Below are 26,899 nucleotides of genomic sequence, written 5' to 3' on the forward strand. Positions count from 1 at the left end.
TGTTTACTGGAGGTTTGAGAACACCAAATGCTTAAAGAGACAGCCTGGATTTTTTTTTCCTTGCTGTTCGATATTATTTTGATGGAAATCAAAAGGATAAGGATGTTGATGAAGAATTAAAGAAATTTGTCTGAAAGTCACTGAAGAAGTCGGGCTAATTTAACGTTTTACCTGTTTAAGGTTATTTCATGTTATATAAAGTCTGTGAACAGCTTTAACTGTATGTATAGCTATAGTTATAACCTCTTTGGTTTTCTTAGTCAGTCCTTAAGATTTTAATTGGCAGGACATTAAAAGCCGTAGCTTTTAACCCAGAGATTTATCAAACCTCACCAAATCAAAGCACAATAATTCACACGCACTATTTTATATCACCTACCTCATATAGCATCATCTAGGATGCATGCGTGTGTAATATAGATACATTTCTTGTAAGTAATGATATCTGACAAGAATCTTATAAACCTTAAATCTTAAAAAAAAAAAAAAAAGAAGAACCGGCATATTAGTAATAGTTTATTTTATTAAAAAAAAAAAAAAAAAATCAAGTCAAATACACAGTACACCATAGCACAAAGTCAGAAATGTCCCAGTGAAGAGAGGCAGATCCATCAGCTCTGATGCTTTAAGCTTATAGAGTGGTGGAACGTAATGTTCCCTCTCTCTACCAGGCTGGGGCCGTGTTGGCGAGTCGCCGCATGCGCCTGGGAACGCAATAACAAAGCTGTTTAGTGAACTAACGTATACTTATATAGGCAAAGATTATCAACAGCATGACGAACATATTTATAGATGTAAATAATCAGATATTTCCACATGGTGTGTTTCCTCTCTCCGAAACTCACCTTGTGTTTCTGTCCTGATCTCTGATCTTCTTTTCCATCTCTGCGTCCGTCAGGGTTTCCAGCAGGGGGCACCACTGATCGGCATCGCCCGTGTTCCGAATGGCGATCTCTACCGTCGGCAAGGGGTTCTCACTATGGATAAGAACGACACGGCGGTCACAGGAGGTCGCTACGGACGTGCTAGATCATGACTGCATGTTGGAGGAAATGATATTTCCACTGGTCACCCTTAAGGCATAGTGGTGATGGAGATCTGCAGAGATGCCTTTAAATTATTGTTATCGTTATCATTAATTTCTAACGTCTACTTGATACGTACATTATTATAATAAAAATTTGTGGTGTCATGCACAAAATAGCAATAAACTAAAATATTTAATTAAGTACATCACTTCAGCACATGCAGTGGAGATATGACTTGCTCAAACAAACCTGTGTGTTATAATCTATTTTAAATGAATTAGCTGTAAATATATTTTATCATTAGCTATAAAAAATAAAAGATCCACCATTTTGCACTGGTGTCCTGGTAAAAATAAATAAATAAATAAATAAATAAATAAAAAGCAATCTACTGTACGCTCGTTGCATAGAAACCTTTAGGAACGAGCCCTGCAAAAATTCAAGATCAAAATAAGAAGAGATGAGGGTACTCAGCTTCCCAGGGCATGAAGGTGGAAGTGGGGGTAAACGTGAGGGTAAGGAGGGAGAGAAGGTCAAGAAATTTTGAAGTATATTGACCTGAAATCAGACCTATTGGAACAGACAGTGGGAGAAGCAAACAATTAGAAGATTATAGCAAAGCAAAAAGCAATGATGATGTTAAAATAGATGTTAAGACGCATCCACTTGAGGACCTATTCATCACTAAAGCCTCAAATCTACCCCTAAACAACCCATCAATAACAGCGTGCATCACTAACATGTCGGCTCTCAAGTGGATACACCCTACTCACTGTTTTATGTGAAGCTAATATTAAAAAAAAAAAAAAAACAAAAAAAAAAACAAGCCAGAGCCAATATAATAAATCATTACATCACATTTTTTTCTGGTCCTTTATCTGGTCTCTGACTACTGAGCAAACTAAGCATACAGCAAAACAAACTCTCCTCAAGGCACTTGGTGTTAAACGGCCCAAAATAGCAAAAGCAATGTGATGGTACATGCAGAATGTTACTATACTAATAACACACAATTAAAACAATCAGCTGTGAAGGAAAAACGAAAATAAATAAATAAATAAACAAACAAACGCAAATTTGATAACAGTACAATTGGTAATGAACTAGCTGTAGTGTTCACGTTGTACATCATAAAAAACAAAGAATAAACCTGCTTCGTGTGGCATGACTGCAACGATTAGGAAATATAATCGAATGGAGACATTGACTGGGAAAACTTTTAGTGTACGTGGTTTGGGGGAGAGAAAAATACGGTTAGAAAGTAAGAGAGACATTTTTAAGCGTTGAGAACCTTTAACATTATTCTGTAAATGAGAGGCAGCAGCTAGTTTAAGATTTTATTCAGGTCCGTTAGGTTTGGACTGTTTTTACTCGTTAAGATGAACCGTAAAGTCCATGGCCATGCATCAGAGTGCGATTTAGTACGATCGAAAACATTTGGGTCATTATTTAATTTGTTCTATTCTTTTTGCGATTTAGAGAACAATTTTTAAGATGAATCGGTTATTTGAATGAATACCGTGCCTGTAAATATCGCTCCAGTACCACTGTGAGATACAAGGTGTCATTGTGTAAGAACAGTGCACGACGTCACGCTAAAGAACGGACGACACATAGACGTATTTCACAACTAATGCTAAATCTATGCAAAAATACCAAAATGAGGAACTGCTGCATAGAAATAATCTAATCTATAATAAGAAGTGGCTCACAAAAACCCACTAAAGATGCCTGCTGTGTTAAACCTAGTTGTGTTTGTATCACGGCTGAAAATATTAGGAAGCAGCAAAGGCATGTAGAATAAGACCAGATGTACGTTAAGGTAGAACTCTGTCATCTGTTAATGTAGAGTTCTTGTTTTATCATTACTTCCTAGCACTGTAAGTTGAGGTTGTATCATGTCATGGGGGGAAAAAAAAAAAAAAAGAAAAAAAAAAAAGACATGCAGTATCAAAGAACAAAACCCCAAAATGCTCCTATTTTAAACCTCACGCAACCATTATGTTGTGTCAGATTACTTCCCTATAAAACGCTCAAGTTTAAAATCTCTATGGAACCAATTATGTCATGCTGCCTTGTTGAGTCTTTTAATCCTCATTAAATCATAACGCAGAAGATAAACAACTATTTCTGCAAATTCTGGTGGTGGGGTGCAGGTTAGGGGGTGAGCCATATCCACAGAACTGGAAAAGAAAAAAACCACAGACATGAAAGATCTTCCTTTCCCTTCTACATCTGTGTATTCGAGGCATAAAGAGCACATCAGTATAGTTTACATGGAAATAAATACACATTTAATTTGCCTTCTAACATTTCTGCATGGAGGAGAAGCTGTTCTGGTGAGGCCTGGGCGTCATTAGCAGCACGGCTATGATCTGGGCCATTAAAAAAAGGGGGGGGGGGGGTGCATTAGTGCTTAACTGGTGACTAGAAGAATGATGAGTGGAAGCAGCTTCATCCTAAACCCTGTGCTCTAATCAGCGAATGCTTTAATGCTATTTTGAGCACAAATAAGCATCAAAACATCTCAATTGTCAGCTGCTTCCTCTGCAAAGCTAAGGAGTTTGTGCAAAGTATTATGTGGTTGAATTCACAGACTTGCTGACCCAGAGGAGGGTTTTTATTTCTTTCTCTCGGCAGATTTGTTGTGTGATAACTGGTAGCTGTGAAGTCCAAATATTAAAATGTCCTGCTCCTAAATTATACATGTAAAGGTCAGTATGTGTGAATTTAACAGCCAATGACTGACCGGTCAAATCTGTATTAAATAAAGCTTCAGCCACACAACATGCTTTATTAAACCTGTGTAACTCTATAGCCCAAGAGACCAGAGCTAGTTGTTCACTGGATTTAGGATGGTTAAGAAAGCCTAACAATGTTGAATGTGCTGTTGAATATGGTATCGGCCTCAGTGACAAGTTTCGTTACATCTTTTTTTTCCCTTGCATTAGAACTACTGAGGTGTACATGAGTCTCTCACCTGAAGGCGTACGTCCTCTGATGCCAGCTGAGCTGGCCTCGGATACTGTAGGCGATGGTCGTGACGAACTCTCCTCCGAGGCCGAGCTCAGAACACAGCTTCAGTGCAAAAGTTTCTGGAGAGTTCTCCTTCTCTGACATGTCCCACTCAAACTGGTCCACCAAAGAAATGTTTCCCACGTGGATGTTCAGCTAGCAAGGCAAAAATGTGCAGTGTGTGACATCATATATTAAAAAGAGAACTTTTCCCCTTCGTTTGTTCTCTCTAGACAGGTATAGGCGGACACGTATTTGTATATGGAAATGTCTGTGTTAAATCTATGACTGATTTGCTCCTTGTTTAAATGGTGTGTGCAGCACTGATGACATACCTTGATGATGACTCTCTGATCAGTTTGTTCATCCAGGATGCTGTCAGTAGGGTAGGACTCTATCTGCTGCCGGATGGCAGAGGCGATGGCTGGGACAAAGGTCAGGGGGTTCAGGTCTAAATCATCACACAGTATCTCTGCAAACATCTCTGGTGTCATCAGCTTTTCTGGAACCAATATTATGTGCATGATGAGTGTAAAGGTTCAGCCACTTTCTAACACTGTAAATGATTATTTCCCCTTAACAACAGGTCCCTGAATGTTCTGCAGAACTACCGTTCATGTTCCAGGTGAAGGCGTCTCTGAGCTTCTGGCCGTCGATCTCCATGTCCAATCGGATTGGAACAAGAACCTCTGTCTGTGAGGCATTTTCATGGATCACTGCAGGGTCGTGGTCATCAAAGCTGCGAAGGAAGAGAGGGGAGGAGCCATTCAACACACACACACAAAATTATTCACATTCAAAAGCTTTAATGAGATCTTTTGGATCTCATCATGTAGTTGTAAGATCTTCATTACATGGCCATGCAGGCTGTGTAGGAAGAAAACATAAGATGAGAAGATGCACATCCACAAATAACTTCTGACAGTGTAGTGGAAGAACCATTTGTTTTCTGACAATGTGAGGCCCAAAGCCAAAGCAAAGTCTGGAGGGGAAAATGTCAAAACTGAGTAAGCTCAAGGGAAATGTAAAGATCTTAGGAATATACTTAGTTTTAAACACGAGGATAAAAATAGTCATCTGGCTGAGTAAAGAAGGCTCATATTTTCAGATGACTAAAACGCACTGAAATCAGGATCAGTAGGAGTAGAGGAGAAAGCTGATTCATCCATTAGAAACACTTGTGTCTACAAAAAAAAAAGACAAATTCTTTAAAAGCATCAGCAAAAATTGCACTATCCCTTGGTAAACAACATGACCTTCATGATCCTAAAGCATAAGCACAACCAAGCCAAGCTGCTGATTGTGTTTGGACTGTCGGCCTAACATGATTCACTGAGAGGAGGAAGGGTGCATGCTGGGACAAGGTCAGAGACTTAGATCCAGCCCTAGTGATCTCATCTCCAGTCTCTTAAGACCATGTTTGATATTCAGACCTTGATGAAAATAGACGTATTATTGTCTAACACAAACTTAAGAACACGCAGCCCTTAATACAGAACCAAGAATATGGCTCTGTCTCCAGAACCTAAAAGTTTGTTGCAAAGAAAAAGGGTCAGCATTAGGGTTCAGTTCCTTCAAATTACCAACAACGTTCATTTAATGTCCTTTTTATTCAATTAAGAAATAACAGTTAGAAACACTGTAGAACATGTTTGTCATAATATAATAATAAACTAACACATTGTCTAGCCAATAAAAAAAAACTTTGATATGGTCACTTTTCTATAAGGAGATGTTTAGCATTTATGGAATCAGTCCCTAGTTTCAATGCTTTAGTAATGATTTTTATCACTAGTACAAGGAAAGTCTTCAGTTTTTTGACACAGTAATGGGGACATGTCTCACCACAGAGGAAACGTCCTTTTCTTGTCACGTCCCATACGATTTCGGTTGATCGTGGTGGAGCAAGGCACAGCGTCCAGATGGTGGGAACTGTTTGGGAGCGTGGGGACCCACTGACTGTTCCTCTTGGCCTTCTGCTCCCTGTTAGTTACAGAGTAAATAACAGAGAACTCATTTATTTTTCATGACAGTGATATTAAGGTAAAATGTGTATGGTATGCTCATTTAAAGTTGAATGGAAATTGAATCTTTACCTGAGGTAGGCTGGAGGTTCGGTGCTGATGGACACTGCCTTGTACTTTTCATCGTTGCCCTCGAAGATCTCTTCACACTCAGACGCCTTCAGCAGAGTCACACTGGTGGCTAAAGTTGTGTAACCATGATCTAACACAAAATAAAACACTGCACAAAATGCTGTCCAGAAGCTGGACTAAAAACGCTTACTGGATAGTGAGCATGCACTCGAGAGACTCGTAAGTTTACGATCCATGTATCTTCCATTCAACGCATTCCATACTAATGAACTAAGATTTGTTTCATTACAATCTGGTGGGTTAAAATGCCACGTTTTGCATAACTCAATCTCTTACTTTGTTGACGTCAAGCTAGATCAGTTGAACAGAAGATAATACGGGTTGTTTACAACTGCTTTCTGGACTCTAGATCATAAGCAAATCTTTAAAATTGTGCAAGACGTCATCATAAAGGGTAGCGAATCACTTACCGTGTGACGATGCTGCGATTTTTTTCCTCTCCTCTACTGAAGCGAGTCTGCGCCACAGTGACGGGTATCTTTTGTACAGAGATCCTCTGAACATACGCAGATAATTTCCTACCTAGAGAAAGCAGGCCAAGATGAAATGGTTATGTCCTTTTATTGTCATGATTCACCAGATACTCATGTACAACAAAGCTACAGACAGTAGAACAGAACAAGGAGCAATGAGGACAAGCCAAAAGTAAACATCTCTTTTAAAGAGAACGATGCAGCAGTGCTTTAGTCCTTTAGACTGCTCAGAGCTCGCATTGCATTCTGGGACACAGAGTCCAACATTTGCACCAACACTTCTTTATCGGATTCCTCTTTAATATGAGGAATATATGTCAACATTTCTGAACAGTAACGAATGACTACTAGTGAGTTTCCTTTAAAAGATAGGGCTTTGTACAGAATAGCAGCAGATCTTTTTGTCTTTGTAGACATTTCGCACTAAATAGCACAGAGATTAACTGGTACGCGTCATTTATTTAACAACACGGTTTGGTGGAACACAATAAAATAACGTATAACTGCAAATATCTCTGAACAAATTCACGGTGTTCAACAATTCATTGTGGACCCCTTGGATGCTACATCTTAGCTAGCATGCTAACTAGCTAGCATGCTAACTAGCTAGCTAAGCATCAACACACTCACAATGACGTCTAAACCGATAACTATAACATATCATTCAAAAGTGTGTATTGTGCAGTTTAGATTACATTCGAAGTGCGTACCTCTGAACCTATCATGTAAAAATCGCCATCTTCTTCGAGTTGAAATTTTATCGGCTTTTGGCCGAATGTTTTACTCAACGCCATCTTTAGCAAACACAATACAGTACACTGCGCATGCGCCGTACGACGAAACGGAAACACCGTGACCACCACTATCGAGCACGAGCACGATACATATCAATATATTTTAAAGGATTAACGATAACGATACAATTAAAAGATTATTTTAAACGTTTGTACAAACGGATCTTGACAAAAGAAAACTACTCAACACGTGAAATGTTATGAGGTCCTCTACAAAAAATACATGTGCTTTTTATAGATCAATAATTTATAACATTAATAAAACCTACACATTATATAACTATAACTATGTCCCCAACCACCATAACCACACCTGACCATAAAATATACTGCAATTGTTCAAATATTTTTGTGCATATGTATTATTTTTGCGTTCGTTTTATTCCTCATGCCTCAAACATTCATATCCACGAGTCGTACAATAAAAATGACCTTTAGATTTATACAAACCAGTCTGAAAAAGCAGTTAAGCAACAGAACCTGGATATATGGATCTATGGAATTAATAATAATAAAAATAATAATAATAATAATAATAATAATAATAATAATAATAATACGTATTATTATTATTATTATTATTATTATTATTATTATTATTATTAGTAGTAGTAGTAGTAGTAGTAGTAGTAGTATTAATAAAAATTATTTAATTAAAAAAGAAAGCTAATTTCTCTTATTAACTATTAATTTAATAAAAAGACTATTAAAAAAATTAGGGAAGGATTAAACAAGGGAAGGATGCCTTAAAACTAATGTTAAACAAAGTTTTTTTCAAAAATTAACTTTGATTAAATATATCCCTGGTTAATGATGATGAGGTGGGCCAATTTTTTCTTAAAAAAAAAAAAAAGAAAAAGAAAAAAAAATATATATATATATATATATATATATATATATATATATATATATATATATATATATATATATATATATATATATATATATATAAATTAATAAAATAAAAAATATATATGTATATTTTTTTTAGTTCTGTTTGTGAAATCACATCTAAATGTTAATTGGATCTAAATTTTATTTGGGCCCTAATACTGTAAATGTTATGAAGGAAGTCTTATGGCTTGGTTTTCACTTCATCTGAGCTGCAGACAAAAAGGTCTTCAATGGTTAATACCCAATCTAAAATAAAAGATCAGGTCAGTAAAACAAAGCAAAAGGAATCTGGATAACACTGAAGACTGATGTTTTATGTACCATTCCACTGGACTTGTATTACTGACCAGATTATCTATTTTTATATATATCTTTATTTTAAAGGGCAGAAAGACTTGTTTTCATTCCAATTGTCCATCACTGATACTTGGGTGTCAATAATCGTGTCGCTGGTTCACTGGTTGTTCTTTTTTGGTGAGTACTAATCACTGCATACAGGGAACACTACACAAGACCTGCTGTTTTTATGATGCTTTGACCTGATTGTAGGGATGTGGTAGCTCAGTGGTTAAGGTGTTCGAATACTGATTGGAAGGTCATTGGTTCGAATCCCAGGTCCACCAAGTTGCCACTGCAGGGCCCCTGAGCAAGGCCCTTAACCCTCAATTGCTCAGGTGTATAAACTGAAATAATAAAAAAAAATGTAAGTCACTCTGGATAAGAGTGTCTGCTAAATGCAATGTAAATGATTGCAACACATAAGCTTAGAGAACTGACTGTTCACTTTCTGCTTAATATATGTTATATATAATATTTTTATTCTTATAGTTTTATAGTTTTATCTACAAACTTGTTACAGTCATGAATTAAGTCACACAAATCTAAAAGACCAAAACAAATAGGGGTTAGTGCAAAAGGAGTTTTGCTTTAACTATGAGGTTAAAAGTAATTTTATTATTTCCAGTTTATCTCAAAGTTCTAAAAGTTGTGCAGTCGCAGTCCTTATCCGCCTCCCAGTGGTCACGATCAAACATTACTCTTCTTTTGGCAGACTTGGAGAATGATGAAGATGAGGGTGGTGCTGATGAGGAGTGCTATGAGAAGCAGGAGGGAGATCCAGGCTCCAGGATGCAGGGCTCTTCTCAAATTCACACTCTCCTCGGGTAACATACTGCTCATGCTTAGCATGTAACCCAACGACCAGCCCAGAGACGAGTCCCCGGCCTGACACGCGCACACACACGCACACACACACACACACACACACGCACACACACGCACACACACACACATACAGTATGCACACATGCATGCAAACACACAGCTTATTATTTAAGTATTAATCATAAACACGTTCTATAAAGTAGTCAGTTACTGTGGAAGGGAATGAGGAATATAAATGAAGGCCCACAAAATTGTTCTGAGAGATTAAATTAAAGTTAAAACTTGATTTTGTTTTCACAGCTGATGCTCACCTTGTTCTGAAAGGAAACTCTGGTTAAGGATTGATCGTCAAACCGATAGCCCCTCAGCATAAGAACCTGGATGTACACAGTAACTGCACAGTAATCCTTCAGGTATGACTTTTGTTCTGGAAAATCCTTAGACATCTAATTAAAAAAAAAAAAAAGATTTTAAAAATTCTATGAAAAGTTTGTTTATCCAGCTTTGTTCTGTTCTGAAGCTATCCGATAGCTTTCAGTAATATGAAATAAGAAGACAGGTATTTTTCTGATCCAGTTTTATCTCAGGTCACATCGGACAACCCCATTACTGTTTACTTTGTAATACAGCATGTCTGTGACTGTTATACACTCTGATGCACTCCGGTACCTTCACGAAGGTCATGTTACACACGGACTGAGCGGCCTGTCTGAGGTGATCCGGTGTGCTGATGTAAATGCCTGTGCTCTTCTTCATGAAGCTGTGTGTGAAGAAGAAGGCTGAAAAAGCCTAAAGGAGAAAAGCAAAATGTATTGCAGGAAAAAAAATGACTGCTTTCTAATTCTCCAAAACTAATAATTAAAATTCTTTGAACCATCATGACATGTACCATGAAGCTGCCACTGGTGTTGGGCTGGAAGACTCCATCGAAAGAACACTGCGAGAACAAACAGTTCTGGAAGGAGAAAATCTCAGAGATGTTCCCCAGACAGTGCTGGTAGTTGCCTGTGCCCTGTACGATCGCTGATGTCTCAGTGTTAGATACAGCAGGACGCTGTGATGTAATGCAAGGCGACTCAAACACTTGTTGCAGGTTCAGGGTCTCTCTGTGGTCTGATGGGTAACACGGATGGTGCACGATGCCTGTGATGTCTTGGGTCTAGAAAAAAACCCATAAGCGGATAGTAGACAAAACCATGACTGAAAGATTTTATACACCTAGACCAATATTATTAATAATATTGTTCTGTATTACAGCATCAGTTAAGCAGGTGAGATCATCCACTGATCATACAGAACAAGGCGGTCTCAAAATGTATTATATAATGAAAGAGGCTTTAGGTGGTCTTCATGATAGTATGTACCGTAAGCAGGTGGGCCAGGAGCCGGCGTAGAACTTCGTTTTGTCCGTAGCACAGGTAGCTGTGTGTGTACAGAGAATAGTCCTGGCCATAGAGACGCAAAGTCATGCTGTTCTCTAAATCCTCAATTTTCTCCTTGCTGACAAATGTAATCTGAGTGGACGCTCCTCCTAAATCCAGCGCTCCAACCGTCTGTCTGCCGGAGTTTAGCCACCGACCTACAAAGCCATACTGGTGGAGAGACAATATGAAAAAAATGTGCCGTGACCACAAGAGCGCACTGTTTGCACACGTCAGAGCAATTAGAAACAAAGCAACGATACACAGGAACCAGGAATTTTTTAACAATTTTAGACCTTGATGAAGTTTTCTAGCAGATAGTTGACAGTGACCCATCCGTATGCCCCTTCCTCCTTCCCACTTAAGATTTTCACAGTTTGAAATTTAAAAGGAAAGGATTTGATCGTTGCTGCCACTTCCTGAAGAACCTGCATTGACTTCTCAGGGCTGGAGATGCTGAAAAAAAAAAAAAAAAAAAAAGAAGACGTAGAAACTCGGATATATTTTCCAGCAGAGAAATTGAAAAAGGTTGTGACTCCTACGCACTTCAGGAGCCTCATGCCGGCCGTAGCTCCCAGGTACACAGGTGTGAGGTGATGCCGTGCTTGGGGAATGTCCACCATGGCTCGATAGAGACACGCTTCCAGACTGCGGCCTGCAGCCCCTTGCTGACCAGCATAGCTGGAAATCCCTCCTCCTGTAGCGGCACATTGGCTCAAAATATGAACTTATCGAAGGCTGGAGTAATACGATAACTTCAACAAGTAACTTAAAAAAAAAAACAAGAAAAGAAAAGCTCATTTAGGGAATAACTCTTTATAGCTGCTAACATTAAACATAACTATAAATAAATCATAAAACGTTAACGGTTATCCCGCTTCATGCCGGGCCACATCACACCAAACCACTGTTGATCATTTTCCTACAAACAGTGAGTGTTTTATTCCTTACTCATATCCTCTGCGCAATGTGTGATTATAATTCGTTGTCTGACCTTTCACCTTGCACTCGCTGTGTTGGGTAACCACACCCGTGCCGTTCTGTTTGTCCGCCGGCCATCTGTACACATAGACGGTCGTGTGAGAGGAACCAGCATCCAGCACAATCCCATACTGTCACGGGGCAAAAGGAGGAGAGTTTGTTCATATTTACTTATGAGCTGCTAATACGTGATGTATTATATCATTAATCTCTGGTCACGGCGTTAATATACACGATGAACGATCTCGTACAGAAATCTGTTTTTTCTCTCTTTTTCTTTCTTTCACGCATCATTGTGCATTCCAACAGTTCTGGCATGTGAGACAGAAACTCGTCCCGAAAGATTTGCCCGTCTACAAAATATAGGATCATGGGAGATGCAAGACAGATGTACCGGATGCATATACAGTATCCTGACGTAGGAGTAAGGGTGTAAGCTGAACAGCTGTATTCCTCTGAGAGGTTTCCATCAGAAAGTAGTATAATAGAAATCTTTTCTGCGAGCAACTTAAAGCTGTTTTCTCACCACTGTATAAAGATTAGTAAAGATTACTGCTTGACTTACAGATCCATAGCAGAACCATGTCTACTCGTGTTTTGTTTAGTTTTCTTATCTTCTTTCAAATTCTTTGTAATGTTTCCTATCATTAAATGATGTAAAATGTGTTCAGTCTTTTTTTTCTTTCTCTTGTGCATGTGCTCAGTTGTGAGGTAACGGAGCTTTAACGAAGAATTTATTCAGTTCAGTTAAGCCTACAGTGATAAAAATGACATGTAAATCTAATGCAGTCTGAACTGGGCTAAAGCAGAGCAAACGTATGTAAAAGATATGTAAAGTATGTAAAATATATGTCAATTAATTCTTTTTTACAAATACACAGATCTAGTGTCAGATCAAGTCTATTATCAGCTGCACAAAAAGTGTTGGCAGAAATGTATTTTTATCAGAATACTGACAAACTGAATGCTTTTTTTTTTTTTTTTTTGCCTTGACCAGTGAGAAAGTTATGCAAAAGTTAATCTACTGAAAGAGAACTGAAACAAGGACATGAGAACAGAAGTAAAGTTTAGTTACTTTAAAACTTTACTTTACTTTACTTTAGTAAACTAAGTTATAATTGAAGTAAAATGTTACCGTATATTGTGGAGGTTCCTGGATCTCGTCCACGTGCACGGTGAGCAGGAGCAGAGTCACAGCAGCGAAGAGAAGAAGCACAACCGAGGCGACGATCCAACTGCGCTGTTTGTCCATTTTGTCTTCGAAAAGGATCTGAGCTGATCTTAATGCTGCACCATGCACAGGCAGTTAACTGTTACATTAGACGGCCTGGGCCCAGTTTCCCAACAGCATCGCAGCACAAAGATCATTGTGAATCTGTAGAGCGATCATCATACTGAACACTCTCTCTCTCTCTCTCTCTCTCTCTCGCTCTCAGTTAAGACGATCTGAATCAATCTCGGGTCTGAATGAAGATGTCTAGATCACAATACTAGCTTCTAAGAGCAAAAAAAATCATAAACCTCAGCCATTATAGTAACCTACTTATTATCATTCTTGTGCAATTTTATTTGAAAGTGTTTATGCTGCAATTAATATGGTAATCTGTATTTTTATTTTTCTGTATGAATGACCTACAATCAAGAAAATTTAGCTAAGCACATAATAATAATAATAATAATAATAATAATAATAATAATAATAATAATAATAATAATAATAATAATAATAAATTTCTATGTGTTGTTTATTCAACAATTAAAACCTAGATATTTACACATTTATTTTTATTTATTTTTATTTATTTATTTTACGCATGATGCGACTTCGGATTATGTACATCTAATATCCTAAACCTCTTAGTCCTAAGAAATTGTAGACTGCTTTTTATATAAAGCTCTAGTGTATATATCCTGGATGTGGTGATTTAAGGGTGATTTAGGGGTGATTTAGTGTAGTGTAGTCGGTCCACCGACAGCCATGAAGTTTTTTTGGAAGGTAGACGGAAACCATAGAACCCAGAGAAACCCTATTCAAACAAAAGGAGAAGAACTCATGCAGAAAAACAAACAAAAAGCAGGGAGCTGTGAATCAGGAGCACTAGAGAATATTTCTTGCATTCAGTCCTCACAGAACAAAAGATTTTATGACGTCGGCTCAGAATACACGCATCTTTCCTTTCTCCATTGGTTCCTATTTGTCAATATGACAAAGACTAATCAATGGCAACATATACGCGTGTTCTGTATAACCTCCACTGGCTGACTCTTCATCATCCCTGATACAGAAAATGACCCTGTGTTCATTATTTGCTAGTAGAAGCTAGTAGAAGCTAGTAGAAGTATCCTCCGGGTACTCCGGTTTCCTCCCCCGGTCCAAAGACATGCATGGTAGGTTGATTGGCATCTCTGGAAAATTGTCCATAGTGTGTGATTGCGTGAGTGAATGAGAGTGTGTGTGTGTGCCCTGCGATGGGTTGGCACTCCGTCCAGGGTGTATCCTGCCTTGATGCCCGATGACGCCTGAGATAGGCACAGGCTCCCCGTGACCCGAGGTAGTTCGGATAAGCGGTAGAAAATGAGTGAGAGAGTGAGAGAGAGAGTGGTTCACTAACTTCCAGACAGGATACCATCAACCTAAAATTCTGTTCAGGGTTTTTTCTTCCATATACACATTAAAACAAACAGGAAAAATAAGTGCTAGTTTCAGAGGTAGGACTTCACCCGTCGTTTGAAGATAACCAGTAACTCAGCTGTTTGGACCTCTAGGGGAAGTTCATTCAAGTTGTGTCATGCTGTTTTTTTCTCTCTGAATGTGCTCAAATGTCAAATGTGAATAAACGTGTTATAAGTGATTCAGATGTAGTAATTAGACGTAACGTTAATCCTGTCTGAATAGGGCTAATGCTGAAGAACACTTCAGTGGTTTCTATGCTGCATTCAGTAAAATAAAACAAACCTCTAGAAAACTAATGTTGTGAAATGTTGTGAACTATTGTTGTAAAAAAAAAACAGCCTTAAGTAGTTTGAAAAGCTGTTTCAGTTTTACATGAAGTTTTATTAATATTGTGTAAAGTGTAATAAAGTGTATGGTGTCTATGCTTTCTTTTATAGACTACCACAAAAAATATTTATCTAGAAATGAAACCAACAGGGGGCACGGTGGCTTAGTGGTTAGCACGTTCGCCTCACACCTCCAGGGTTGGGGGTTCGATTCCTGCCTCCACCTTGTGTGTGTGGAGTTTGCATGTTCTCCCGGTGCCTCGGGGGTTTCCTCCGGGTACTCCGGTTTCCTCCCCCGGTCCAAAGACATGCATGGTAGGTTGATTGGCATCTCTGGAAAATTGTCCGTAGTGTGTGAGTGTGTGAGTGAATGAGAGTGTGTGTGCCCTGTGATGGGTTGGCACTCCGTCCAGGGTGTACCCTGCCTTGATGCCCGGTGACACCTGAGATAGGCACAGGCTCCCCGTGACCCGAGATAGTTCGGATAAGCGGTAGAAGATGAGTGAGTGAGTGAAACCAGCAGCAGGAGATCCAGATAAGCTCCGGCCCTTAAAGAGCTGACTATGTGTACAACACACTTGTTTAAAGACAGCATTCTGCCATTCTTTCTTTCTTTTTTAAAGTTAACTCTTGTTTGAGATTATACACGATCCACAGAAGACAGTTATACATTTTTTCTTTCAATCAGATACTGTTTGATAATCTTGCTGAGTCATGGAACAGGCTATAAAAAGGCCCTTGGATTAGTTATCCACTGAAATACCACCACTGTTTAAAAGAGTGAATTGATGTGGTTGGGTTGAATCCAAAGTCTAAGCTGTTCTTGTTTGGCACGGTATGTGCTGGCATGGGTGAGTGAGCCAAGCTCCCCCGCTCCGTGTATTCAGCCGTCTTGATTTCCACTTCTTCTGCTCCAAAGCAAAACTGACAAAGACAGATTCCCTTGAATAGTGGGCCAGTTTACCTCCACCGGTCAATTTAACTGTGTACAGACCTCAAAGCAAGACTTCCTATAGTCATATAAAAACAGAACTGAATTTCTTTTCTAATTTTATACAAAAAATTTTGGTGACCTAGAGAGTTTTTAGTTTGTGATTTCTTGTTTTCAGGTCTTTCTGTATCCTGGCTTTACCTCTAACATCCTGGGAAAAACAAACTTATAATAATGAACTACAAAAGAATACACGATTTGGATTTGAGTATTTAAAATATATTTATTCACATTCTATTGAACAAGATCACACTTTTTGAACATCAGAAACACAGGCAATTCCAGAGAGTTCACACACGTTTCTTGTGGTCTTCACCTCCCTCTTGTGGTGCACAGTCAAATCAAAAATCATTAAAAGGCTGTGTTCACTATATAGTCATTACAGTGCAGTGATAGTGTGTGTGCTGTGTATGATATGGAAATAAATGACTTCATAATTACTTCATGTTTATCTAGCACCTCCTGGGTTGTGTGTTCGCAACTTGTCCTGTGTGTCCCCTGCCTTGTACCCTGGGTCCCTGGGATGGGCTCCATGTTCCCTGTGACCCATATATACAGTGTATATATATATATAAATAAATATAAATATATATATAGATAGAGAGAGAGGTTTATTGGTTCATTGACAATGTGGGGGCCATTTATTTATTTTACTGGCATAATTTGAAGACATTTTTTTCCTGTACAAGGAAGCATCATGACAAATCCATCCAATCTTCTTCTCACTGATCAGCTTAAATCTACGATGAGGTTTTTCGATCAATGTGGGCGTGGTCTTTTAAAGTAGAACTCCGCCCCATCCCGTATACAGGGCACGAGAATTCAGTGAATTGTTTGATGAGGAGTAAATGATGAAAATCACATGCTTTCACAGTCACCAGATCAGATCAGTTACTACACAGCGCTCTGTTATCACATAGCACATTAATCTTTTGGAAAAACAAGTGTACAGTTCCAGAGACTTGTAGAATCAGTACTAAGGTACAGTACACACTGAATCTGTTCTGGTGGCTTGTGGTGACTCGGTATCTTTTTTTATCTTTAGTATGTCACAAAATTAAATCCAAGGCAGACATTGCAGGCAAACTCGAGAGGGTGCAATAAATTTAATAAGGCTAAACTGTGACCACTGTAACTGAGTGAGTTATTGTCATTATAAACAGACACTCTGAATCACTTGTATTTCACTAGCTGGCACAATTACACCTCGAAGTTTTTTTTTTTTTAACTAAAAGCAGCATAAGTGCATCAACGGTGCATTATTATTTCTATTCATCATCACAAGTTCAAAGGCATGTATACGTTTACTGTATAACTCAAGTGTGTGATTTAGATGCATTTCTTTCCATCACATGTACAGTACTCTTCATATGTGTCCAGCTTCAGAAGCGCTGGAGAGATCCTGGCCTTCGTAGCACATCCGCCAAACAAAGATGCACTGGTAGTTCCAGAACAGCAAAAGTCCCATGACAGCCAGAGCGAGCACAGCAAGAAAAGCCACAATTAAAAGCTTTCTGGACCAAACAGAACGATGCGTCACATGATCAGAGCGAATCGCTTGTTCCACATCAGGCCGAGGACCAAAATAATTCTGCAAACACTTTTTCAGGCAGCTGGTGTGGGGATGTGAGATGGGTGTCGGCAGCCATCGCTCATTTACTCCCATCCTTCCAGCACTCAAATAGAGGTCCACCTGGAGATCGTTCAACCTGAGAACACACACACACCATTGTTTTTTACTCGGATCACAAAGTATACCACAGATTATTCTGATTGGTGTTTTTCACAGCTTTATATTAATATGCTCATTAACATAATCAATTCATTATTGTTTACACAGGGACACTTTACATTACATTTACATTTACAGCATTTGGCAGACGCCCTTATCCTGAGCGACGTACATAAGTGCTTAAATCTCTAACATTGAATCATTAATGCTGGCTCACTAAGTTATATACTTAAGATACCATGAGTTTAAAACATTTGTTCAAAGTTACAATGAAAAAGTGTCAAAGGTTTTTTTTTGTTTTTTTTGTTTTTAAATGCAAAAGATAAGGAAAGAAGTGCTAGTTGAAGTGTTTCCTGAATAAGTAGGTCTTCAACCACCGCTTGAAAATATCCAGTGACTCAGCTGTCCGGACCTCTAGGGGAAGTTCGTTCCACCACCTTGGTGCCAGTACAGAGAAGAGTCTTGTAGTATACTTGCCTCTTACCCTGAGAGATGGTGGAACCAGTCGAGCAGTGCTGGTAGATCGGAGGGTGCGGGGTGCAGTGTGAGAGGAGTGATGAGGGCTTTGAGGTAAGAGGGAGCTGGTCCATTTTTGGCTTTGTAGGCCAGCATCAGTGTTTTGAATCTGATGCGTGCAGCTACCGGAAGCCAGTGGAGGGATCGCAGCAGCGGGGTGGTATGCGAGAAGTTTGGCAGGTTGAAAACAAGCCGGGCAGCAGCATTTTGGATCATTTGCAGAGGACGGATTGCGTTCATAGGTAGACCTGCCAGCAGTGCAGTAATCCAGTCTAGAAATGACAAGAGACTGAACAAGTACCTGAGCAGCCTGTGTGGACAGAAATGGCCGAATCCTTCTAATGTTGTAGAGAAGAAACCGACATGAGCAAGTCACATTAGCAACATGAGAGGAAAAGGACAGTTGATTGTCCATGGTTACCCCAAGGTTGCAAGCTGTGGCTGAAGGGGAGATCAGATCGTTGTGCAAGGATATAGCAAGGTCATGACCTGGGGATGAATCACCTGGGATGAAGAGCAGCTCAGTTTTGTTAGGATTGAGCTTTAACTGATGAGCAGTCATCCATGATGAAATTTCTGCCAGACATGCTGAAATCCGGTCAGAGGCTGTGGCATCTGAGGGTGGGAAAGAGAAGATAAGTTGTGTATCATCAGCATAGCAATGGTAAGAGAACCCATGGGAAGAAATAACTTCACCAAGAGAGTGAGTATACAGGGAGAAAAGAAGAGGACCAAGTACTGAGCCCTGTGGGACGCCAGTGGAGAGTCTGCGTGGAGCAGATGTCACTCCCTTCCATGTTACCTGATATGAGCCATCCTTCCAGGTAGGAAGCGAACCATTCCCAAGCTGATCCGCAAATCCCAAGACTCCTGAGGGTGGATAAGAGAGTCTCGTGGTTGACCGTATCAAATGCTGCTGAAAGGTCAAGGAGGATAAGGACGGATGACAGTTTGGCTGATCTAGCAGCATGTAGTTTCTCAGAGACATCCAAAAGGGCTGTCTCTGTGGTATGAGCTGCTTTAAAGCCAGACTGGTTGGGGTCTTGGAGGTTGTTCTGTGAGAGATAGACAGACAGTTGATTATAGACAATGCGCTCAAGAATTTTTGAAAGAAATGAGAGAAGTGATACCGGTCTGTAGTTACAGATGTCTGATGGATCCAGAGCGGGTTTCTTTAGGATTGGAATAACCCTTGCTCTCTTGAAAGTAGTTGGTACCTGACCAGATGCTATGGATCTATTGACGATAGTGGAAATTTACATAAAAGTTTTTTTTTTGTTTTTTTTGAGGAAACATTTAGGAAGGAGTCTCCAGTTTCAGCTCGGGAAGTTTTCCGACACAAAAAAAGATTTCGTGATGGAAGACTTTTCACACACATTTCACAGACATTATCATTAAATGTTATTATAAACAGAAAAAAAATACGTCATTCTTAAATAAAATAAAAAAGTAACTGTTGGCAAACTGATATGATATAAAAAAATACTTTTTACTCATAGTAAAATAACCTTCTGAGTTGGAACACGAGACTTGTTGGAACAAGAGACTTGTTCAGTCTCTTGTCATTTCTAGACTGGATTACTGCAATGCACTGCTGGCAGGTCTACCTATGAACGCTATCCGTCCTCTGCAAATGATCCAAAATGCAGCTGCACGGCTTGTTTTCAACCTGCCAGTTCTCGCATACCACCCCGCTGCTGCGATCCCTCCACTGGCTTCCGGTAGCTGCATGCATCAGATTCAAAACACTGATGCTGGCCTACAAAGCCAAAAATGGACCAGCTCCCTCTTACCTCAAAGCCCTCATCACTCCTCGCACTGCACCCCGCACCCTCCGATCTACCAGCACTGCTCGACTGGTTCCACCATCTCTCAGGGTAAGAGGCAAGTATACTACAAGACTCTTCTCTGTTCTGGCACCAAGGTGGTGGAACGAACTTCCCCTAGAGGTCCGGACAGCTGAGTCACTGGATATTTTCAAGCGGCGGTTGAAGACCTACTTATTCAGGAAACACTTCAACTAGCACTTCTTTCCTTATCTTTTGCATTAAAAAATAAATAAATAAATAAATAAATAAATAAATAAAAACACCTTTGACACGTTTTCATTGTAACTCTGAACAAATGTTTGGTATCTTAAGTATATAACTTAGTGAGCCAGCATTAATGTATTCAATTTTAGAGATTTAAGCACTTATGTACGTCGCTCTGGATAAGGGCGTCTGCCAAATGCTGTAAATGTAAATGTAAATGTAAATGTAAATGGAACAGACATTCCGCTTCATTCATCAATAACACACCTCAGAGTATAATTTAACTTCTAAAGGTCGATCCTCTGGACTCTACAATTATAGTCGTGGGAAAGAAGGAATTTTGAGAAAAGACATGGGTTTAATCTTTACCCACACACTCCCACATCATTTATTCAACTGACTTAATCTGGATAAATAATTTGTCAGAAGTTGAATTTGCGCTCTTATAGACATGCAGGAATCACTGAAGTGTCCACAATATGTTATATGGACAATTATACGGACACCTGACCGTCAAACGTGTTTCTGAAACGTTTGGGAAAATACTGCAAATGCAATTTGTCTGACTTTCCATCGTTTTATGACTTACTTGACCTTTTCGCTTTCATTCAGTCAGAATTACTTAGAATTTGGTCCATTTCCAAATTCCAATCCTGATTTTTAACTCCCACAATAGGCTGGAAAACAGAAGCTTACAAAACCCCATAAAGCGCAATGCACAGTGACAAAACCCAACCTCGTTCAGTGAAACCTAAATATAGGGTGAATGTGGTCATATTTTAATTCACATTGTGAGAAAATAAAGTTAATACTACAAAATATAAGAAATGTAGTTCACAATGTCTTCATGTAACCTTTATGTTCTGTTCAAAACACACTACGCAGATAGAAAACACTTCTTCGTGGGTTCTCTAAGCAGTTTCTTGTGTATTTAAGGGTTTAAAAGGGCTTGGAGTTTTGAATCCTTTCTGAAACTTAATAGAAAACAGGGGTGTGTATACTTTTGATCTCCAACAAGAAGACACTCTATTGAAGTATGTACTTATAAAAAGTTGTCCTATTATGATACTTATTCAGATTTGATATCCCATTGTTAGAAACGTAGCATACATTTTAAATGATGTTTTAAAAGATTATCAACATGACATGATCTTCATCATCAACGCTTCAGTATACAATAAAGTGTATATTTTATAATATCTGAGTGATAACATCCAAATTTATTAAAGCATTTAAAATTTCCGGTCTCTTTTTTGTTTGATGCTGTAAATAAACTGCGGTCCTATATATCACGAAATGAATGAGTAAACTAAGGTGTGTGTGTATATACATATATATATATATATATATATATATATATATATATATATATATATATATATATATATATATATAAAGTGACAAAAGAGTTTACCTGGGCTCTTTTAGTCGTTCTTCATAAGTCACGCTGAAATAGTTTATTGCAGGCATCCACGGAGAGAGAGAGAGAAAGAGAGAGAGAGAGAGAGAGAGAGAGAGAGAGAAATGCAATAATTGCTTTACAGTCTTGCAGTCTTCTTTCTTTCCTTGCTGTGTTGTTTTTCCTGTATGAGCTACAGGCGTGGATACCGCCCTTAAAAACATTTGCTTTGTGTGTAGAAGTGGGGGGGGGGGAGAGAGAGAGAGAGAGAGAGAGAGAGAGAGAGAGACAGAGAGACAGAGAGAGACAGAGAGAGAGAGAAAGAGAGAGAGAGAGAGAGAGTCTGTGCGAACATTCTGTTCTTTGCAGCCTTGGCTACGGCTCGTGTCAGAGACCAGAGCAGGTGCTTCCTACCTAAACAAGTAAATAAATCCCAGAAGTCTCCTTACTGTGTACATACACCAAATGCACCACATAAGGGTTAAGCTTATATAGGATACATAAGGGATAAGCATTACATAGGTTCATTTAAAAATCTGTTTGTAATGATACTGGTGCTGATTTGTTTATCACTACTGCATTTCTGTTGTTCCTGTGAAGGTGAAGTTACATGGGGACCTTAAAAAGAGCAGGTTCAATATAGTGATCTTAGACATTGGATAAGCTCTCCCGGTCCAAAGACATGCATGGTAGGTTGATTGGCATCTCTGGAAAAATTGTCTGCAGTGTGTGATTGGGTGTGATTGCGTGAGTGAATGAGAATGTGTGTGTGCCCTGAGATGGGTTGGCACTCCGTCCAGGGTGCATCTGATAGGCACAGGCTAGTCCGAGGAATAGTTCGGATAAGCGGTAGAAAATTTGGCTCTGTGTGATCAGTCAATGCTGAATTACTTAAGACACTTTGCTAAGCAAGTTAGCATAACCATGATACAGTATATGCCTTCTGGCATAGACACGTAAAATAAAAAAACTGATCTAGCAGGGTTTTAGTGGCATGAAATCCCTCTGTATGCACTCACGTATTCTACTGACAATTGGCAGAAAAAAATACAACTGAGTTTACATCGAACAAGTGGCAGAATTAACATGAACTTCTGTTTGTGGTATGAAAACTGGACAGACTAAAACACTAAAGCTCTGCTAAATCTCTTATATTTAGGTAAAGATTAAGTAAAGGCTAAATTACACTGCCTCCAATATTAGCAGGAAATTGAACATTCATTCATTCATTTTCTACCGCTTATCCGAACTACCTCGGGTCACGGAGAGCCTGTGCCTATCTCAGGCGTCATCGGGCATCAAGGCAGGATAAACCTGGACGGAGTGCCAACCCATCGCAGGGCACACACACACATGCTCATTCACTCGCGCAATCACACACTAGGGACAATTTTCCAGAGATGCAAATCAACCTACCATGCATGTCTTTGGACCGGGGGAGGAAACCGGAGTACCCGGAGGAAACCCCCGAGGCACAGGGAGAACATGCAAACTCCACACACACAAGGTGGAGGCAGGAATCGAACCCCCAACCCTGGAGGTGTGAGGCGAACGTGCTAACCACTAAGCCACCGGTGGGGGAGGTGGGGGACTCGACTTGACTCGAGTCAGGCTTAAGTCGCAAATTTGAGACTTGAGACTTGCTTGACAAATATTAAAAAAAGACTCGACTTGACTTTGACTTGACATTCATGACTTGAGACTTACTTGTGACTTGCACATGTGTGTGACTTACTCCCACCTCTGCACTATAAACATTCTAAGTACAACACACATATGTCATTAAACGTACATTGCTCATGCACATTAAATGAATCACACCATCACAGCTTTTTTCATCTGCACATATTTTAATTTGCACAGAGAAATCTGATTTGCGTTGTAATCGAAATACAAACAAAAGTTTTGCTTTAACTCAACAGCAAACCTTGAAGCGATTCTTCTTTAAATAGGTCTAATGGGAGTTTGGGTATGAAAATTTTTTTTAAAGCTTGTGTCAGCATTAGACCGTAGTACGCAAACTATGAGTGGAGATAAAGCAACACAAAAGATAACACGCATGCACTCATCCGTCATCGAGACAATGGACGTGATAGAATGATAGTCACTCATGTTTGTCAAGTGTAACAAAAAAAAAAGGCAAAGATTCTTTTTTCATTTTTATCCAAAATAGCCTTTTAGGAAGAGAACTAACAACAAAAAGGTTGATTACAATCATTACAGTCAACAACTGAATAGATTTCACATTCGTTTTATCTTTGAGGAAGAAAAGATCAAATCATTTGTCCGCATGAACAAGCGCATTTCTCATTTTTACACATCGTTCAAAATTCCTCAGTGAAAGGTCAGAGGTCAGAGCTCAGTCTAGACCGAATGTTTCTCATCCCCAGAACATGGGAAACGGCCTGTTTTTTGCATCTAACCAATAGGTGTGTACAAAAAAAACGCAACACCAGAGTCAAATACAACGCAACTCACTTGGGGTTTCCTCTCGCAAAAGGTCTCACAAGAGAGACGGTTTTGCGTGAGACACCAAGCGATGGTTGGATGAAAAAACATGGCAGTTTGATGCACCCCTTCTAGCGACTGGAGGTGAGAAAGTGAAAGAAAACTTCAACCAGAGAGACAGAGAAAGAGGTTTTTTTCTACATAGTCTTATGTTCTTAAGCCACTCCTGATAAATGTGTACGTACATAATAATCTTTGCGCGTCGTTCATCATATGCAAAACATTGGTATTACAGGAAAAAGGAACAGGAACAGTTTTGCGCTTTCTTCTGTGACATGGCTAAGAAGTTTCACATGCATTTAAAACATGCAGATGGCTCACCGCTAAAGAGCGCATGGCTTTTGAAGGTATACAAACAGTATCGAGTACAAAACCAAGAACTGCACACTTGGTCATAAAATAAGGTCATGTAATCGTCGTTAAAGTGCCATATACAGTATTGTTATATCGTTAGAAATAGTATTTCAAGTATTAACACTATTGACAATGCACTAAATGTAACTAAGAGTTAATTAGATAATATTTGCATGCTTTCTCGCCAACGCCGTTCTTACTTACAAAATAGACAACAATTAAAGTAGAGAAAACTGATACTGTTAAAGGCAGATTAACAGAAATGTCCTGAAATTCAGTACAGTTAGGTTTAGAAACATACGAGGGTCTGTACAAACATAGGATTCATAATTACTCTGATTGCTTTGTTTCTTTTTCCGAGAGATAAAACATATAATACGTAAAGCACTTAATTTGCGCAAGAGCATTCACTTTTACCGAACTATACAAAAATACTTAAAAGATGGAAAGTGCGACAAATCATCAAGGTTATTGAATGAAGGAAACGTTATAATGCGTCCTGGTTTGAATGTGAAGACTATATTTGAGTGTGCGGTGTGTCTGTGTGTGTGTGTTATAAGAAATCCAGTGCGATGTAGCGCTACACGCCAATCTCCAAAAATGTTCACTGTAGAAGATCAGCTCTTCTCTGTAATCCTCATAAAGGTGCAGAAGCTCGTATGCGACTCGGGACAAGGGAAATTCCTGGGTGATGTGAACACCGATTCCCCCCACCCCATGTCTGGTTTTAAGAAACGAACAATCCCCCGCTCCCTCTTTCTCCGTCTCACACCACGGTGCTGACAGACGGGTCAGACAGGTTGAGCTGGCCCGTGATGTCTGTCGGTGGGTATTGCTGCAAAAAGAGAGCGAAAAAACGAAAAACAGAAAAACACAGTAATTAGTGCGACTGCAACTGTTTTTTTAGTCTTTCATTCCCAGCGCATATCTGGCGTGCCTTCGAGGTTACCTCCTAAGGCAGTTAAGAATTAGGTTCTGGATCTGATCTGATGTGCCATTTCTGAGCAATCTTTTATGAATCCTCCAGGATATACACTTAGGTTGCCACTTTATCAGATTTTACAGTGTCTGAACGCCGAGGAAGCCGTTACATTACGCGTAGCAATAAAAGGCTACGTAAGGAATAAAACTCTTGGGGCATGACGTTAAAGTAAAATAATCAACCACGGAGCTGCACACATGCTATTATTGCTAAGTGTTTTCTTTTTTCTCTTCTTCTTCTTTATACCACAGCAATTTGATAACAGTGTTTATGTGTGAAATATAAATGTCAGTATAAATGAAAGTAGTTTGTTAGTTGATTTCACTTGCGTTATGCTCAGCTGTAATTATTAGTCCTTGCCTTGACAGCTTCTTTGTTTTCTTTCTTAAGGTTAATAAGACAAAAAAATGCAGCTTTTCAAGTTACAGAAGAGAAAATAAATGCAAAGTGCAAAATGCAAAGGATTCGATCCTGAAGGCTTTCTCATGCTGGAAAAATATGTATTTCACCTGTTTGTTACATAAGGAATTTGTTTATGTGAATTTCCGTGAAATTCCTAGTGCTGTGGTATAAAATGAGCTTGACTTTACTGGTAAAGTGGACACTGGGTGTATGTTCTGGATCTGTATGTTTACATTTTTGGATTTTGGTGTGTTTTTTTCCGGTAACTGTCTGAGGAGGCATTTAGACTTACACGTTAAGGGAATCAGGTTCTCCAGCATATGTTTCTTTTTATATCTGTATCATAAATAAACCTGTTTAAACTTAACATGCAAATCATTTCAGACAGCCAATGGCATCAATGCGACTGTAAGGAATGCTTGTGCATGGCGGAGTTACTTTTTGTTTCTGAATATCTGTATAGCTCAAGTCAAAAAAATGCAGCAGGACTGGAGCTCTTGCTTCCCCCAACGGTAACTCTTTATCTACATTAGGTACGGAGGAAAAAGTGCAGTTCTTTTTGTTGCTCTGATTTCTATCTGCATTACTTGGTAAACAAGGCCATGCAGATACCTTTTTTTTCTACATGGTCATATTTTTGTGCGCTTGTATACAGTATATAATGGTTGCTATACCAAGTTACAATGGCCAGGACAAAAACTTGTCCTAAATGAAACGACTGACTGAAAAGTCAAGAATTATCGTATAGACCGCCATTGCAAAATGAAGCATAGCTCAAGCATTTTATTTAGTTTTTTTTTTGTGAAAATTGAAGAAAAAAATTTGGGTAGAAAATTAGTGTTAATATTTTTTAATCAAAAAAGAAAATGACTAAAAAAAAAAAAATCAGTGAATTCACACACGTTCACATGCTGAAGGAGAAGTGTGCATAGTATAGCATAGGCATAATGCTAGATTCAGATTTAATCATTGTACAAAGAAAAAAAAATATATCATGACAAGAACCATGGACACATGTATCCATAATACCGTCTTCACAAAAATTCCAAATTTCAA

The 26,899-nt window shown here is 39.0% G+C and overlaps 3 protein-coding genes across 11 annotated transcripts in view; all 3 read right to left on the minus strand.

The window, feature by feature from the left end:
- Nucleotides 1–536: 536 nt before the first annotated feature.
- Nucleotides 537–7,534, minus strand: LOC132859786 (SWI/SNF-related matrix-associated actin-dependent regulator of chromatin subfamily B member 1-A). 3 transcript variants are annotated; one of them, XM_060890732.1, is made up of 10 exons: nt 7,383–7,534; nt 6,610–6,721; nt 6,140–6,248; nt 5,889–6,026; nt 4,655–4,782; nt 4,379–4,545; nt 4,009–4,199; nt 1,587–1,598; nt 846–977; nt 537–704 (listed from the first exon to the last, which is right to left on the minus strand). In XM_060890732.1, exons 1-10 carry the CDS (start codon nt 7,464–7,466, stop codon nt 665–667), a joined length of 1,113 nt encoding a protein of 370 aa, XP_060746715.1. In that variant the 5' UTR covers nt 7,467–7,534; the 3' UTR covers nt 537–664. The 3 variants fall into 3 exon arrangements, with proteins under 3 accessions (XP_060746715.1, XP_060746716.1, XP_060746717.1); XM_060890733.1 differs by lacking the exon at nt 1,587–1,598 and having other exon boundaries at nt 538–704; XM_060890734.1 differs by lacking the exons at nt 537–704; nt 846–977; nt 1,587–1,598 and adding an exon at nt 1,820–3,211.
- Nucleotides 7,535–9,267: 1,733 nt separating this feature from the next.
- Nucleotides 9,268–13,296, minus strand: entpd2b (ectonucleoside triphosphate diphosphohydrolase 2b). Its single transcript, XM_060890996.1, has 9 exons — nt 13,062–13,296; nt 11,940–12,057; nt 11,492–11,642; nt 11,242–11,401; nt 10,889–11,116; nt 10,414–10,683; nt 10,194–10,313; nt 9,836–9,970; nt 9,268–9,584 (listed from the first exon to the last, which is right to left on the minus strand). The coding sequence occupies exons 1-9, from the start codon at nt 13,176–13,178 to the stop codon at nt 9,387–9,389; spliced, it is 1,497 nt and encodes a 498-aa protein (XP_060746979.1). The 5' UTR covers nt 13,179–13,296; the 3' UTR covers nt 9,268–9,386.
- A 10,205-nt stretch (nt 13,297–23,501) lies between these two features.
- Nucleotides 23,502–26,899, minus strand: part of grin1a (glutamate receptor, ionotropic, N-methyl D-aspartate 1a) — a 30,960-nt gene continuing 27,562 nt past the window's right edge. For 3 of the 7 annotated variants that reach the window (XM_060891445.1, XM_060891450.1, XM_060891447.1), the window contains one exon: nt 23,503–25,294. In XM_060891445.1, coding sequence (XP_060747428.1) covers nt 25,226–25,294 — 69 coding nt within the window. In that variant the 3' untranslated portion in view covers nt 23,503–25,225. Of the gene's footprint in view, nt 25,295–26,899 lie in introns of all 7 variants that reach the window. The other 4 variants (XM_060891448.1, XM_060891444.1, XM_060891449.1 and 1 more) reach the window with 2 other exon arrangements.

This window comes from Tachysurus vachellii, chromosome 17 (genome assembly GCF_030014155.1).
Source record: "Tachysurus vachellii isolate PV-2020 chromosome 17, HZAU_Pvac_v1, whole genome shotgun sequence".
Lineage (NCBI taxonomy): Eukaryota > Metazoa > Chordata > Actinopteri > Siluriformes > Bagridae > Tachysurus > Tachysurus vachellii.

Coding starts and splice junctions, on each gene's coding strand:
- LOC132859786 (XM_060890732.1), bottom strand. CDS start 7,466: ATGGCGTTGAGTAAAACATTCGGCCAAAAGCCGATAAAATTTCAACTC. Junction 6,722..7,382: donor TTTACATGATAGGTTCAGAG/GTACGCACTTCG, acceptor TGCTTTCTCTAG/GTAGGAAATTATCTGCGTAT. Junction 6,027..6,139: donor GAACCTCCAGCCTACCTCAG/GTAAAGATTCAA, acceptor TGTAACTAACAG/GGAGCAGAAGGCCAAGAGGA.
- entpd2b (XM_060890996.1), bottom strand. CDS start 13,178: ATGGACAAACAGCGCAGTTGGATCGTCGCCTCGGTTGTGCTTCTTCTC. Junction 10,684..10,888: donor TCCTGGCCCACCTGCTTACG/GTACATACTATC, acceptor GTTTTTTTCTAG/ACCCAAGACATCACAGGCAT. Junction 10,314..10,413: donor ACACCAGTGGCAGCTTCATG/GTACATGTCATG, acceptor TTTCTCCTTTAG/GCTTTTTCAGCCTTCTTCTT.